General features: G+C 39.9%; 1 protein-coding gene across 4 annotated transcripts in view; it reads left to right on the top strand.

Moving 5' to 3' along the window:
• Positions 1–16,757, top strand: part of trappc9 (trafficking protein particle complex subunit 9) — a 231,486-nt gene that overhangs the window by 126,133 nt on the left and 88,596 nt on the right. For all 4 annotated transcript variants that reach the window (XM_069176536.1, XM_069176533.1, XM_069176535.1 and 1 more), the window contains one exon: positions 3,857–3,967. In XM_069176536.1, the coding sequence (XP_069032637.1) occupies positions 3,857–3,967 (111 nt within the window). The remainder of the gene's footprint in view (positions 1–3,856; positions 3,968–16,757) is intronic.

Here is a 16,757-nt window from a genome sequence, read left to right as displayed (position 1 = left end):
CGTTGGATGTTGCGCTAATATATTGTCATTTTAGTCATGCAGACTTTGTTTTCACAACTTAGATAATAGTCTACATCTGAGGAAAATGTTATTCTTCCCAAAGGCCTCATTAGATCTCCGTATGCCTTTGTATTTCCTGGATTATGTCCGTCCCGTCCCCCGTTACGGATTCTAGACGCCGTCCATGTGGCTGTTGCCTAGCAACAGTGTTTTTACGATTTAACCACTTGAATGCCAAGCTTACAGAGCACACGACTTCCCATGTTGTGACCACGAGCTCACAAGTTTTATTTGCACGCAGCTACTGTCCATTCAGTGCTATCATTACATAGACTGCTTGTTTTTTGATCAACCAATCACCTTTTAAAAGGATGCGTCTCACCTAACAACAGCGGCAACAGCACTCAGAGTTGCTTTGAGAATTTTCCTAAATCACTCTTAAGCTCGGACGCCTCTTTGTAATTTGTAGCTTAAGTTAGAAGCTGTTTGAGAATATTCTATAAATGTTTGTGTCGCAATGGTTCTCCCACATGACAACACCACACTCACAGCACGTTGAAAACACTCACAACAACACAATTGTCACTCGCCAACAGCTCTACTCACCAGATTTGACTCCCTGCAACTTCTTTCTTTCCCAAAAATAAAAAAAATACAAATTTGTGCGCTCTCAAATTTTGCTGTAATTTTGTGTAACTCGTGTTGATTTTGATCAAGCAGCCTAACTTGGAATACATAATCACAAGGCTGACAGCTTCCCGCTGCTCCGTGTGCATCACTGTTCTGCAACAGGAGCCGTCTCAGAACTTTTCCCCACATATGTGGCAGTTTTAGAGTCTCAGCTCAAACAGGGCCGTCTTCAAATTGATAAAATCAGATTACTGACCCGGTGGCTTCATCTGTTTGAAGTCTCAGAAAGACATTCACTAACTTGCTTTTCCTCACCTTTAGCACACTACCAGCTGCAGGAGTGGTCTGCTGTGTTCATGACTGTCTCTTTAAAACACATTGTCTCTTCATATACTGCATTCAGGTACACATGTTGGTCGGAGTATGAAATTCATCTCTGCCATATTTTCACCTTTCCGGAACAAGAGTTCTTCTGAGCTTCATTAAAGGCGGATAAGGTAGCAGTATTGATATTTCAGTGATGGATGATTTCCTTTGTACACTATGAACAAAGCAGCAGGTTCGATATGTGTTCACTTTGAAACACTGGGGATAATTTTGCTCCCTCGCCACCTCTCTGAGAGGAATGTGAAAATTCACAGACTGAAATGGAGACAAATAGTTTGAAGGCCCTTTGGCGGTTTTGAATTATTTATTTAGCTTAGATCTCTGTGCCCTGCGTAGTAGCTCCGCAGAATACTTATCAAAATGATTCAGTCTTACGATTCAGTTCCCGCTAGTTCAAAAGCCTAATCCTCAGATTTCATCAACCGTCCTTCTGCTGCAGTCCCCGCAACAGTTCTGGAATAAAGTTGTCCACCACCACTCAGCATCACTTCAGCTGCATGCTGAAGTCTTTTAACTCTAAATTCTTATCAAAAGGTGTAACTCCACGTTGTCTGTGTCTTTACTGCTGTCTCTTGTTTCCTCTTTTTATCGTGGGTACTTAGCACATGAGCAACAAGGCTCTGTTTCTTAATCCGGTGGTCTGATTAATCACCTCTGCTAAACGCCCCGGCCTATAAATTAGCACCTCAGCCCATTCAGCCTGTTAATCATGTCCGCCAACAAAGACAACAAGACAATTAAAGAAACATGGGTAGGTCTTAGAAATATGTTCCTTTAATTGCCAAGGCAGTTTATTAGGGAGCTCAACTAAAGCCTCCATTAACCCTGAGATTTAAGAGGCAAAGGGCGAGCTGGGAGGGGTGTTAGTGTGACCTTACATCCGTTCTTTGGTTTTGCTGATTGATCCCATTTAATGTAATTACTGTGGAGCGTGCTATATATCGCTCTGCTTACATCTGTTGTGTTTCAAAGTCAAAATGAAAAAGAACTACCACTGTATCAAATTCTCGATTTTTGAAGATTACTGAAGAGAATAAACACAAATACAACCCCTGCAGCAAACACACTAAATATGATGCTTTATTACAATTTTAATAAACCGTCACTTTTTTATTTCATGAACTTTATGCAGTGTTTCATCTACCACTGGCTGCCACGCAACCCCAAAGCTAAATATTGTCACCTGCATGCTTAACAGTTGGCAGGTTGTTCTATCAACCAAATGCTGCTCCTTTTTTCTTCACATACATCACCTTCACTTAACTTCATCTTACTTCATTACTTCGGTCTATAGACCGTCTGTATGTATCCATGAATGTATATGATTATCATTCTTTTCATTTTTACACATAATACCAGTACTGTATAATGCAATCCAGTTCAGCCGCAGTACAATCTCTCCATTGTTGTAGTTGTCAACAACAAATGCTACAATTATTGAAGGGAAACACTACAACATAATGTTTCATTGCATTGGTCAATTTTGGGATTTCGGTCTTTTTTTGCTTTCATAACATTTCTTTAAAATTAGTGGAAGGAAAAGGTCCAAAATACACATTTAGATATTTAGAATTTCTACAGTTTGTTTATTTGCATCTAAAGATTTCTCTGAATTCGCAAAACGGTTGTCAATATAAAATGTTATATAAATCAGACTATGTATGATTTATCAACAAGCCCTTTTGTAAACACCTTCAGAATGTAGATGGGAATAAAACAGGAAAGTTTGGTTAATGTAAGTGCTGAAATGGCTTTTAAAAATATTTCATTTTGAGAAAACATTCAAATATTTATTGTAAAATTACAATGATTTATGGACTAATAAAAAGAGAAATTCAAAACCCTCTCTAAAAACCTTTGACTCCAATACATATAGGCGATATATATATATATAGCACATATTTCAGTAGATAATACTTAGTTTGTATATTAACACATAACATTTCAGAAAACTTGCAACAAAAAGAAAAAAGTTTAAAGTCTAAATAGAAGTAATCAACTGGGGATTTTTCATGGTGATATATGTGAGCTAAACGTTTTACCCTATTCACCTAAAGTAAAGCTAATATTGCAGCTTTATTATGAGGAACTAAAACACTTTATTGTATTTAATTTGATCTGTGCTCATCAATTTATATTGTATATGGAAGCTGTATGTTCAACTCTCTATTATAAAATGTGGATGTTTCTTGTAAAATTATACAATACTGGTTTTCTTTATGGTTTTGTTCACATTCTTCTTGCACATGTGCACAAACTATGTAGCACCACACTGGCTGCACTGGGCAGTCTGATCCCTGTTTCTGTTTTGAGATATCTATTCCTTTCATCTGTCATTACTGAGAAAAAAAAAAAAATCTCCACTTACTTGGGGGTTAAAATTAACTCTTTGAAAATCCAGCACCATCTCTCCTGTCTTGTTTTAAATCACAAATTGGCCCTCTTATGATCTGCATGAGAAAAGCAGGCCCGCGATGATGCGGAGGTGACCTGCTCCAGCGAGGCCTGCGGGCCTGATGAAAGCACCACCACCTTTGATGTTATGACAAGGACCGATGAGTACTTCACACTGTGTCTTCTCTTGATCTTGTGCGTTCGCTGTGGCTGTGTATTTTTAGAAAGTAATTGTAACCTCATGCATAAAGAATAAACTCCCATATGCACAAACAAGTCATTATGCACAGGTTGTGTTGGGCAGCCTATAGGACGCAAGTGGTGGGAATTTTTTTTTTGTTATGTTTAAAGAAAACTTTAATATGTTGCAAAAGACTCAGTATGAGCCTGTGCAAAACAGAAGTATACTCTAAACATCTACAGTCAGTTGTGTCTGTGTCCACAGCACCCGCCAGTGTCATCTACTGCTCGACATCTTCAACCCAACCGAGCATGAGCTCACTGTCAGCGCCAAGAACAACCAGGACCTGGTTCTCCACGCCAGCGAGTGCCAGAGGTGAGTGGAAAGTTCCCCCTCATTACCTACAGATAGATGCTGTGTATATTCTTTGGATTTCGCCGACGGTGGTGACTGAAAGGAAACTATCTCCCAAGTCTGTCTCTTCCTTGTTTCATGTTTTCACAGTAGGTACACTTTACTGCTGCTGGTTGCCCAAAGCAAAATTCAAGCTTACATATTGTCATCTCACCTTCCAGCCACTCATTACGTGGGTCTGTGTGGGGCAAATGTCATGTAAAGGGTCAAATTTGTTTCCTAACAAGTTTCTGTATTTGCTCGATTATTGACATTATCTATAAGTGTATCCAGATTGGGATCTGGGTCAGTCAACATATCTTTAATGGGTCTGAATCAACCCTATTATATTGTTCCTATTACTACTTCATCTTCAGGAGAACACTGAACAACAAGGTGTGCACAGCAGGGTTGCAAGGAGAAAGCCGCTGCTCTGGGAACCTTTGTGAAAGATCACATAGGCAAGCTAGAAGGCTTAAGGCAAAAGATTTGATGGATGTATAAGACCAAAATAGAACTTTTTGGTTCAAATGAGAAGAGTTATGTTTGGAAAAAGAAAAAAACACTGCAGTCCGTCACAAGAACATTATCCTTATCTGTGGTGGTGGTAGTGTCGTGGTTTGGGGCCTGTTTTGCTGCATCTGGGTCAGGACTGCTTGGCATCGCTGATGTAACCCTGAATTCTGAAGGAAAAGGTCAGAGGATCTTTCTGTGAACTGAATCTCAAGAGAAAGTGAGTCATATAGCGGGACAACGATCCTGATCACACAAGTCGTTCTACCAAAGAATGTGTCAAATAAAATAAAGTTATTGTTTTGGAATGGCCAAGTCAAAGTCCTGACCTTACTCTAATAGAAATGTTGTTGAAGGACCCAGAGTGAGCAATTCATGAGTAAACCCTCCATCTCAGAGTTGAAGCTGTTCTTTTCAGAGGAATAGGACATAATTCATCCTAGCTGATGTGCTGGACTTATTGACAGATTCTTTTTATCTACTTTTAGGACTTTTTTGAAAATCCAAAGATCTTTGATCTTTATTTATGCAGAATTATAGAGAAATCTAAAAGGTTCTCAAACCTTTAAGAACTGCTGTATATAAAGGGACTCTTTCTTAATATCACATTGGACTGCATATCGTCACAAACTAAATGTTAGATGACTGACTCAGGCACCGCATTCATTATATATTGATGGGGAACTTTATTTGTATTTGAACATGTACTGTGTGTATTACAGCATATGTGCTTTAATAATTGACTGATGTATTACATCATGCAGTCATGACTGGGTTTTCTACCTTTTTCTTCCTCTTTAGCTTCAGGGCTGTCAGTGTCTGAAAGCTGCAACAAACCTTCGTCACTTTTCTTGAAGGAGCTGCCAGTTCAGCTAAAAGAATTTCATTAAACTGGTTTTCTAGTTTTTAGTGTCGTACAAGAGTTTAAAACCATTTTCTATCGGGAACAGAAAAACGCCAGACATTTCTGTTGAATTTTTTTAGCGCGGAAGTAGTCGTACTCAAAGTTTTCTGTCCTGTTTTTTTTACCTAACAGACACACTTGCCCATCAGCACACCGTGTTTCAGTAAATTACTTCAGCAGCTCTCACTTGCTCAGCTTGTCGTTTCACCGGAAAGTGGCAAATTATGATTCCTGTCAGCGTCGTTTCTCCGGCGCATCCTCGGCCACGAGTGGAGGTACACCGTTGGTGACTCATAGGTCTTTCTCCACGGGAGGGGAATGTTATTATTTGAGGGGAATTAGGGGGTGGAAAGGGATCTTTTCAGACGGAGCCAAACAGCTCATCACTCTGCTCTCTCCAAATAATCTTTCCTGTGCAGAAATGAGCTGTTAAGATCAACAAGCCTGCCAGCATCTTGTTACTGTTACTGGCTAAAAAAAGATAACTTCACAAGTCTCCATAAAAATGGCATTTAGAAATACAGTTTTATTTTACTGAGTACAATGATTTAATCTTTGTTACAATAATAGAACAAAAAAAAAAAACATATTTAGTCACAATCACAGAGGAGGATATATAAGTGTTAGAAAAACAGAAAAGCTTGGAAACACACACCCTACTCACCCTAGCATAGAGTAGTGATGGTATAAGTACAGTAGTATAGCAATGCCATTATGCTTTAAAGTGAAGCAAGTACAAATCAAAAGCTAACCCATACTCATCAGAAGCTGAATTTATAGGCCTAGGTGATATAACAAATGCTTGCTCGGTTCAAAACAGCCATTTTTCTTGTTGCTTATGTACTCTGATGGTGGTTAATGTTAGCTGATGTTAATTAACTATGTGTAGGTCGTTCAGTGTAACTGGTATTACTGAGTGAGTGTGTTGAGGCTTTTTTTTTTTTTTTTTTTTCCTTGTCCATTCATGCCACGTTTTAGCATTTACTATTATTTCATCATTGTCACAGTGGCCTCTCTTCAGTGCATGTATACGCTACATTCAAATGGGACTCGCGAGCTCGTGGTCACAACATAAGACGTCGTGTGCACCGTATGCTTGGAGTTCAAATGATTAAGTCGTAAGAACAACGTTGCTAGGCAACATGGAAGGTCCCACTGAAGTGTCCCACAGGACACGTCTGACACTGGAGAACTGCTCAGTTTGGGTCGGAGCTGGTATGTCTGGTTCAAGCCAGATAACCAAGGCAATACATATAGACAGAATGCAGGTTATATAAGGAAAATCAGTGCCATTTGTTTATCAGGTGACTGTTTTATTGAGATTTATCCTTTTTCAGAAAGTGCTTTTTAAGTCAAAATAGTTTTTGTGATTTTAGCTGAAATTTACTTCCCCACCAACTCTGTCTGTGTTACAGTAAAATGCTATGGTGCTCTTATACATTTTAGAGGGAGTAGACAGGCCAGACTGTTTGTGTACAGACAGGTCAGACTTCAGTATAAGTATTATTATACCCACCATAGAATCACTGCTTCATGATTTCAGGTTATGTGCACCACACTCCTGACCTTGATCTACTCCTTCTGCTCCTTCAGTATATAAATGTGGAGAGTTTTCGTTTTATCTTCTCAAGTATTTCATTACAAAACAAATCGTCCCAGATAATAAATAAGTGTCTGCCATTGAACATCACAATTGTGCTGCCACTTTGCCATTTTCAGGAGTGTCTCTGAAGAGATTTTGATCTGAAGGCCTCCCGCTGGTTTTCCATTTACCTCCCACTGCTCTGTCCACGGAACATTATGTAGAAGTCGTCTGTCAGACTGTTAACAGTTGCAGTATAATATGAAAATCATCTATTGATTTGATCCTTTCAGATATTGTGGTTGTTTTTTTGAAAAAAGGCATCTCTTCAGTCAGGAAGCTTAAAGCTAACGGCAGTGGAAAGCAACCAATTACATTTACTCTAATTTACCATACCATTTCCTCTTTTCCACTTTTCCATGTTCAGGTACTTGTACTTACCCTGAGTATTTTCATTTCAGGTTAGATTATGCATGTTCTGCGTTCCATCTCAGAAAGAAATATTGAGAACTTTACTCCATCATATTGAACTTTAAAAGATAATTACAAGCTACAAAAAAAACATGTGCTAACCCTATAAGGTAGAACACACTGTATGAGATCAAAGCAGTGTTCTCCAGCCTCTTTTGACTCGTGACTCTTTAGGTTGTATGTACATAGAAGATGTTTTCAGATATATTCTTCAGTTGTCTATTTCCCTTGCATATGTTATAGTAATCATTTTACCTTTCCACACAGGTGAACTAAAACTTTCTACTTTACTCGTGCTATAGATCTGTAAATACAACCTCAACCGAATGTCTGTGCTCTAAATGAAAATTTGATTTTTGTTTTAAATTTGGTGACTTTGAGAAGAGTGTGCACTTTGATAAAAAAATTGAGGGAACAAATTTTTCAGTTCTCGCCCCTTCACTCTCCTCTGCACTCCGTCCCGCCCCTCTGGCCCCGCCCCTCTGGCCCCGCCCATTTGGCTCCGCCCCTATGGCCCTGCCCCTTCCTGCAGACCAGGCTGCTTTTTCACGTGTAGATATTAAGTCTGCTTTTTCACGTGCATTACGACAGTGATTGTGTCGGGCTGTCAGCGCCGACATCACAGAGGGATGGGTCAGAGGAGGACGTTGTGTTGGAGTTGTTCAACAGTTTTAGAGCATGTCTCTCTTCCTTCAGTCTAAATCTGTGACTCCTCTGCTCACAGTGTTACGGGTCAGTCGACCAGCCTCCATGTTGAGTTCACTGAACGTAAACACCAAGCCATCTGTCCCTTTTGTCCACTGACAGTTCCATTGAAGTTTTTTCACACAAGATAGCTGTGTCCTCAGTTTTGGCAAAAATAAGAAAAAAGGCAGCGTTACTTCCTGCAGTTCTGGAGCTCAACTTGCCCTTCTGGCTTCATGTGTTAATTTAAGTTCATTATGAATATGCTGCTCGTATCCTAAAAAAATGGTATTATTTTATATTTGACAGTAAACAGCTTATAATTTTATTTGAATTAACAGTGTGCAGAATTTGATTCTTCCCACTTTGGCCAAGTAATGGGCAATTAGACGCTTGAATTAGTTTAGAATATTACAAGTTTTTGAAAATACTTTTTTGGTTGATTTTCTGTCATAGCGAAAACATTCAAAAACATTTTGTTTACTGTCACACCTCCTGTAAACACAGACTGACTCCTCGTCACATGTCAAATGTCTTTGAGTTATCAGCAGTTCCACTGAAGACACATTTCCTCTTTTCCACTTTCCAGCACTAAACACTGATGCACCTTTATGAACAATGTAATCATGTCATAAATACTAATATATCAATCTCAGGAGGTGTTTTTCTGAATAATGACTACCTCAACTGTAAATTTAGCAGGAAACACCTGCACCGATCAACTCCAACATTAAAACCACTGACAGGTGACGCATTAAGTGTAACACAACAGTCTCCATTCATACGGTTCATGGTGTTCAGTTGTTGTTCAATGTGATTGAGAGAGTTGTTGATTTATTTTGACTGTTTGCCAACCCAATTCATTTGAATGGGAGGGACAAAATATCAGGAACACCTCTATAACCCAGAGCACTTCAACAGCGCCACAAATTACAGTCTATGTTTTATCAAAAGTAAATCTAAATTCTACCTCTTACTTAGATGCATTTATTCAGTCGTTTTATTCTAGCAGTTAAAAATCTGGCAGAGGACAGAGAGAGGGAGAGAAGCTAAAGTAGCTAACAGATCTGAACTGCTTGCAAACAACTGAGGGATCAGCGAGAAAGTCGAGAGAGCTGTGAGTGCATGAGCAGAACTAGTGTACGTTTAAATGTACATAAGTTAATTAACCGCTGTAATTTAATAAAGAAGTGAGCTAATCTAGTTGAGAGAGCATCAACACCGCGACCAGTAAAAGCGACACACCAGAAACCAGGATTGAGACGATACACTTTGTGCAGCGTGTCCATCTGTTAGAAACATTCTCAGAGAAAGACCTGTTATTTTACATATTGGCGTACTTTATTATTTATTATTATTTTGCAGCGGTATATTTTCAATCAGGAAGGAAACCCTGCCTTTGTATTTCATTTTGATCACACTGTGTTAATTAAAGTGTTTCTGACATTTCACACGTAGCTGACTTACAAATGAATGTCCAACCCACTTTGTAGAAAATATCAAGATACTGTACATATCGTAAATCAACATTCAGACAAAATATATAAGGATATGACTTTTGGTCCACATCACTCAGTGCTTTTAAGTCAGGCCGTCTGTCACTGTTACATAATTTTCCTAACTGATACAACCATAATGTTTAAAGTTATACATGAGAACTTACGTGGAGGTCAGAATGCATACTGTGCCAGCTCTATAACTGATTTAAAATGTTGTCTCTTCAGAAACGAATACAATACGACACAATGTGCCTCTGAGGTGAAAAATGTCAAGTCTGGTAACCACCGCAGATGCATATATAGACTTCCATGTCTTTTTGTTCCCCCCTTTGACTGACATTTCCTGTAGAGACCCCCGCTGCCTTTGACTCCAGCACTCAGTGCCTCCATCCGGTGGAGATTTCTCTTGAAAGCTGACAGACGCATAAAGTAATTATTAGCAGATTAGCCCAGATCCAGCACATTGATTCCTTTCACAGCATACAGTGTTTCAGTAGATCTCCCCACGAGGCGCAGAATAATGCATGCAGCCTCACTCATCCCCGGCTCAGTTTTGGCAAACTGCTGATCAATTCCTTTGACACGCACCCGGCACACGCACACATTATTCAGAGTGGAGAAGGCTTTTGAATGCAGAGGAGAAAACAGGGCCACGGACTCGTAGATCTCCGTCTGCTGAACCATATTGCGCTTGTCTCTCCGACTCATCCTCTGTCGACGTCAGATGGCCCCGTCATTTCATATTTCTTTCCTGTTCTATGATGAATGAGGTGTCAGGCGCAAGATGTTTTCGAGAGTCTTCAAGCCACGGCTTTTCAATCCAACAGTCACAAAAATGACTCTGTCAATCATCCGCACTTTCCACCTACAACAAATGACTTTTAATTGTTCCATTGAGCTTTTTTTTTCATGGCTACACAAATAGAAAAGCAAAGAAAAGCCTCCACGCGTGGAGAAGAAAATAGCACGTCAAACAGTAGATATAATGGTTTTAGACTTTTCTAGTGAAGGAGGTGTTCCCATCTTCTTCCACATTTATGTAGCTTCAGATAGAGACATTTTATATAGTGACAGGGTATAACTTACATTTATTGAATGCTGTTCCTGAAAAACAAAGAGCTTATTGGCTGTGTTAGTTTGTGAGGTGTGTGTTCTCCCTGAGAAAGCGGTGTGCGGGTGAGTGCTCCTTTCATCTTCTCGTATCATTCACAGACGTGTCTTTTACAAGGTCTTTATCTCCTTCATGGTGGACTTTAATGGCAAATGAAAAAAAAGTGAAGCACCTCAGTGTGAATGGTCACTTTGATGTTTGGGAGCCCGACAAGGTTCCCAAAGAACTGAACCGTTTCTCTTTTTTTTCACGTTGGCTTTGAACAGGGCAGAACGGAGAGACAGGATGTTTACCTGTCTTGTCTTTTGCATCGAGGTCTTGCAAATTATCCCGGCGTATGATTTTGTTCTTAGTTAACAATATTTTGACAGGATTTTACAGGCTCACATTAAGAATAGTTTGCTTTTATGGAATATATGAAAATAATTTCAAGCAGTTTTGGTGTTCAAAGCTGTTTCACGTCATGACTCAACAGAAAGTGTTCTTTTATCATGACAGCAATACTTTTAAAGTGGGCTACTGGCATCACCTTTAATCAGGTATTTGGGAAGGCCTTGCTTATTTCAGCAAAACAATGCCAAACCGCATTCTGCACCGATAACAACAGCATGGCTCTGGAGCAGAAGAGTCTGTGTGCTAAACTGAACTCTGAACTGTTGAGCAACTGAAAAGATGAATCAACACAGCAGTAAACAATCCTTTGTCCTGACTTTTTTATTTTTTCTTAGACGTGTTGCTGGGATCAAACTCAAAATGAGAATATGTTTTTAATAAAACACTAACATTTCTCAGTTTGAACATTTGATATGTTGTCTCTGGTATATTTTTAACTGAATATGGGTTCATGTGATTCACAACTTTTTTGGAAACGGGGTTGTATTTAAACTAAACCCATAAATGTTCATGTAGAACAAGTATATAATCATATTTGAGCCCAAAACATTTCACTCATTTCATTTTGATTTTTTTTATCCATGTGAAGCAGTAGAAGAAGTGCGCTTGAGTTTGTGTGTGACGCTCTTACAGGTGTCAGCAAAGACAACTTAAACTTCCCATCTATTGACACAACCAGGCACAACTCTGAAAAATGCAATTCAGATCACGCTGCTTTTGTTTTGTCGGTTTGTATATTTTCCATGGATTAAATGATTAACTGTGATTAACGGATAATGGATTAATCATTGAGATTGTATTTTAATGCAAAAGAAAACAGAAAAATGCTCTTATCTCTAGATAACGACCGTAAAAGTTTCACTAATGAAACTGTAAAATTCGGTCATCAGCATGCTTCACCACGCACCTTCAGTCTGGTTTTGGCAAAATTATTAATTCATCCCTCAATTACTCCTTGGTAGCTGTTTTTTAAACCACCTTGAGCTCAGAAATGATCAGGCTCTAATGGTCACTGCTCTGCATAAACACCATGTAAATTAGCAGCGCTGTCCTCTCTTACTTTATATTCTTTCATTTGAGGAAAAAGGAGTGATCCTGTGAACCGTCAGACAGCCCTGACCTTTCAGCGACTACATCTTTGATCTAATGAGCAAATTACGAAGAGATGGAGCAAATGGAAGTTTCTGTTATTAATATGTATTGAAAATAAGAAATGTTGTCCAAGATGTAAGACTGAAAAGTCATTTCCATAATACAAGTTCTTAAGCACTGTAATTATGTGGGTTTGACTGCAAGTCAGTCAAGTCGTTTGGCGGCGGATTCTTTTGTATCGGTAGGTTTGATGCGAGTGTTTGAACAGTATCTAATTATCAGAATTGGAGAGGAGAGACCCCGAGGCACTTGTCTCTGGCTGTCAGCTGTATGACTATAACCAGTGAGAGAATGTCCTCAGTCACCTCCTTGTCATGTGATCCTCCTCAGCACATCATCGAGATCTTCCAGGAATTCCATTGGCAAATCAAGATTTAAACATTTCACCACTAAAAGTAAATCAAATCAAAAGCAAAGATTAAAGAACTAAACAATCAGATGTCTTAGCTTGTAAAACGCAGGGCTAGCATTTAATTAAAGGCTTTTAAAATGATTGAATTTAAATTTGTTATAGATTTTATTGGCCGATAAAGTGTCAATCGACTCAAATTACCAAAAAGAAAAGCATATTCTCTTTTCTTCTAGTTTTAATTTAGAAAGTTGTATTTTTTCTTCGGCCAAGCTTTAAAGGTCCTATATTGAATAAATTCAGGTTTCCATTTCTTACTTGATTATAAAAGCAGAGCGGAGAAATGCACTCAGCACTGTGTCGTTTGGATTTCCGTAAATTTGTGATGTCACAAACTTAAACTCATGTCATATGCGCCACGGTCAGCACGACCCATTGACCGGTCTTTTATGTGGATAAAAACACAAAGCAGTCATTCCATCACGGAGCTAGCAAGCTACAAAACCAGAGCAAACCTGTGGTTGGCCTGCATGTATGTCACTCTGAAAAGATTCAGCCAATCAGAAGAGAAGGTCACCGATATCAATGAGCATTAAAGACACAGACACAAAACAGCCCGTTCTTACCAGAAATCCAGAGAGAAGAAGTAAAAGTCTACTGACATGGTTTTTGGTACCTTAAATCACAAAAATATATTCTAATAAACATAGAGACTGCAAATCAAGCACCAGAATGTGAACTCTGCGTTTTAAGACATTCACCTCTACTATTTCTATTGTCACCGCAGAAGAAATGAATTGTTCAAATGCTTCTTTTTAAAAAAAAATTTGCAATAGAATAAAAAGAAAATGAATGGCAGACCAGTGTTCCTGTTGTTTTTGGTCAACCACAGAATGAACTGGTGGTACTATTTCCTCTGTATAAAATACTACAGTTTCTGTCCTGAAATTCCAGTGAGGTCTGGACATTATTGGTTATTGTTTCTGAAACAGGATGTCGCTGTTGTGAACAGCACACACAACATTTCAGTTACTTCCATTGCTTTGGATTGGAGGCAAAATTGTTGCAAGTCTGCTTGTATATGGTTTTGTATTTTTATTTTTATAATACTCAGTGTTATGGATGCTCTTGAAAGTCATCTGGTCGCCTCTCTTTTTGTTTGCCGGCAGCATGTTGCTCTCAGACCCTCTCCATCCCAGCCCCCACTCTGCATCAACACCACAGCTGTGTCTCTCAGGGCTTTTAAACGGGCCTTTGGGTTTTTTTTTGTACATCTCATCACAGCATCAACCTCGAGGCACTAACTAGTTCCCACCGCCATCCACCATTATCGCTGCGGAGCCGGCTCGGTAATAGCTGGAGTGGAGCGGGGCGTCAGCGCTCGCTGCAGCACTTTCTCATTTCTCGCTGCGGCTCCTCTCCATTCACCGTCCCTTTTGGCTCTGCCAGATCAGTGCGCACAAGGGCAGACACGCCTCATTGCGTTAGCTTTTTCAAACAAAGCCTGTTTCCATGGTGACCACCTTTCCCCCTTCTCCTGCTTACTTTTTATAGCAGCAGAGCACATAATGTATCTGCAGTCAGTTATCCCGTCTTTGTCACGGTCCAGTGCGAATATCATCATCTCATCTTTTTTTCTTTTTTACAACCGGCAAAATGAAATGTTTCTTACCTCATCAAGACAAGTACACATGCTCATTACGTGGGCCACATCACGCCTGATGAAAACATTGTGTCCGCTGAGGATGGGGCATAGGAACAGTGTTGTGACAAAGATGAGAGCTGACTGCTGAGATGTACATCTGCTGCTGCTCGACCTCTCCTTGGGATTCAGCTTTTCACCGCTGTTGTTTTTTTCTCAGCATCTGCAGGAGATTTTTCTCCTCTCACACGTTTTTTTCTTGAAATGATGTGTTCCCTAGGGAGCGTTTTAGCGCTGCTGTCTGTGGATGGGTTAGTTGAGGTGCTAGAAAAAGATATTTTTCCGCTCTTATGTACAGTACAGTATTTCTACTATCAGTCCATCCAGCTGCCTTAGACCTCGAATCATTTCACACATTTCTGTTTTTTGGAAATGTGCTTCATCCCCACTGACTCTTTATTATATTCATACAGACAGCAGATTTATTTATTTTCTTCTCTAGTCAGCCAACTTCATCAACCTTTTACGTTACGTCTAAGCCCTGTGCTGTTATTGGATTATCACATTCACTTATAGTAACACATCCAGATTAGTGATGTGTTGTTATTTACAAGCTGCAACATCCCTGGTTTGCATCCAACTGAGGACTTAAGTTGCATGTCATTCCCTTCCTCTTCCCCCCCTCCATACCCTGCCTCTCTCCACTGGGCTGTCTAATAATGGAAAACTGCCCAGAAAAAAAAAAAAGCTCCTGGCGTTTAACAACAGAAACAGAAATAGCAACCACTGTCAACCCCTGTAATAGTCAACAAAGCCTCAGTTTTAATGACAGCCAGTTCATTAGAATATTGTCTGCACAGATGTATTCTTCGAAACCCATCCACATACAGTAATTGCCCTAAGGATGCCTTTTAGTTATTTTACCGTAGCTCATCGCAATCACAGAGAGAAGTTAATGGATGGAGCAGCGCTGCCTCTGCAGGCCCTGCAAACAAAGGGTTACACAGTCAGCCGCAGTCTAAAAATAGACTGTTGCTCTCCTGCCTCTGCACAGGCCTCCATGGATCTCCACCCTTAAGCTCTTGCACGTGAGCTAAAAATAACCCCGTCTTTGTTAAAACATTTACACACACACACACACACACACACACACACACTCTCTCTCTCTCTCTCTCTCTCTCTCTCTCTCTCTCTCTCTCTCTCTCTCTCAGTATGTTCTGCGCTCTCAGCTTCTTCTCCCCAGTGACATAACACAATCACTCGCCGTTCAGAAGGAGATGCAATGAGGCTCGGGGGGGGGGGGGGGGGGGGGGGGGGGGAATTTTTTTTTTTGATTGCGAATGATTTGCTGCTCTGGAACATGCCATGGAGCACACAATGCTCAGAGGGTGCTCACAGTCGCACACACACACACACAGCCACCAGAAAACTACAAAACCTCGCCCACAGACTAAACAGCTTTAAAGTAATAAAAGTACAGAACTGCAGAAATGACTGAAAGCAATGACTGAAATTTGTATGAAGCACCAGTCTCATTGCTACCATCGTCTGAACGATTTTGAATATTTTCTAATGGTTGTTTTTGCAGAATCAAATTTCTCTGACATGTTTGAAGGGAAGAGTTTACAGATGAGGCAGTGGAAGTGATTCACGACTCCGTGGTGGTCAGATGAAAGCGACCCCCATATGCTTTAATGTGATTATCATGTACTTTTTGGTCTGAGGCAACACAGCGTTTAATTAGGAAGGGGTCATTTCGCTGTGACAGTCTCGTCCTCAGCCGGTGTTATTACCGGCATTAAAAAAAGGCTTCGCCGCTGCTGCTTATTGCAGGATGTTGGTCATTAGCAGTCTGGTGTCAGAAGTCACACCTAGTGGACAAGATTATATTTAGTGATACAGGACTGGTTTGTTTTTAGATGTTTTTTGGCAGAAAAATCTAATGGAAGTTTCAGACCTCAGTCACATTGACCACAGCATGCGGCACACAGAAAATAACAGTCGCGCTCTGAGTTAAAAGTCTGGCCTCGCCAATGGTGTTGTTCTTCTTTTGAGGCGATTCTCATTTTACTTACAAGAGTTGCAAAACTGCATTCGCTCTTTGCTGTTTAAATACAGTAGAGCTAAATCCACGTCAACTAGTTACTAATGGTCTTTGGTTGGTTCAGTGGTAAGAAGCGTTATCTTACAACATGAATGTCCTTGCTTCAAAACAGTTAGGACAGGCAGGTCAGTTAGACTCAGTGTGGCTGTGAGTGTACACTTTGGGCCTGGTTTACTAAGATCTCAAATAATGTATACTAAATTGCATGTTTTTCCAAATGTTTGCACAATTTACTACGAGTATTTGTGTCACTGAAATCAGGTGCAAATCTCTGTTTAAATGAGGGTTTTGCGTGCGTTAAAGTGATTCCAGCAATGGAAAAAAGAGCGACCGCAAAAGGAAAAGGAAATCTGATCCCATTGAAATTA

The sequence above is a fragment of the Embiotoca jacksoni genome, unplaced genomic scaffold (genome assembly GCF_022577435.1).
Source record: "Embiotoca jacksoni isolate LCO1_2020_lvr unplaced genomic scaffold, fEmbJac1.0.p SCAF_7, whole genome shotgun sequence".
NCBI classification, from domain to species: Eukaryota; Metazoa; Chordata; class Actinopteri; family Embiotocidae; genus Embiotoca; species Embiotoca jacksoni.
This window is presented reverse-complemented; position numbering and strand designations above follow the sequence as displayed.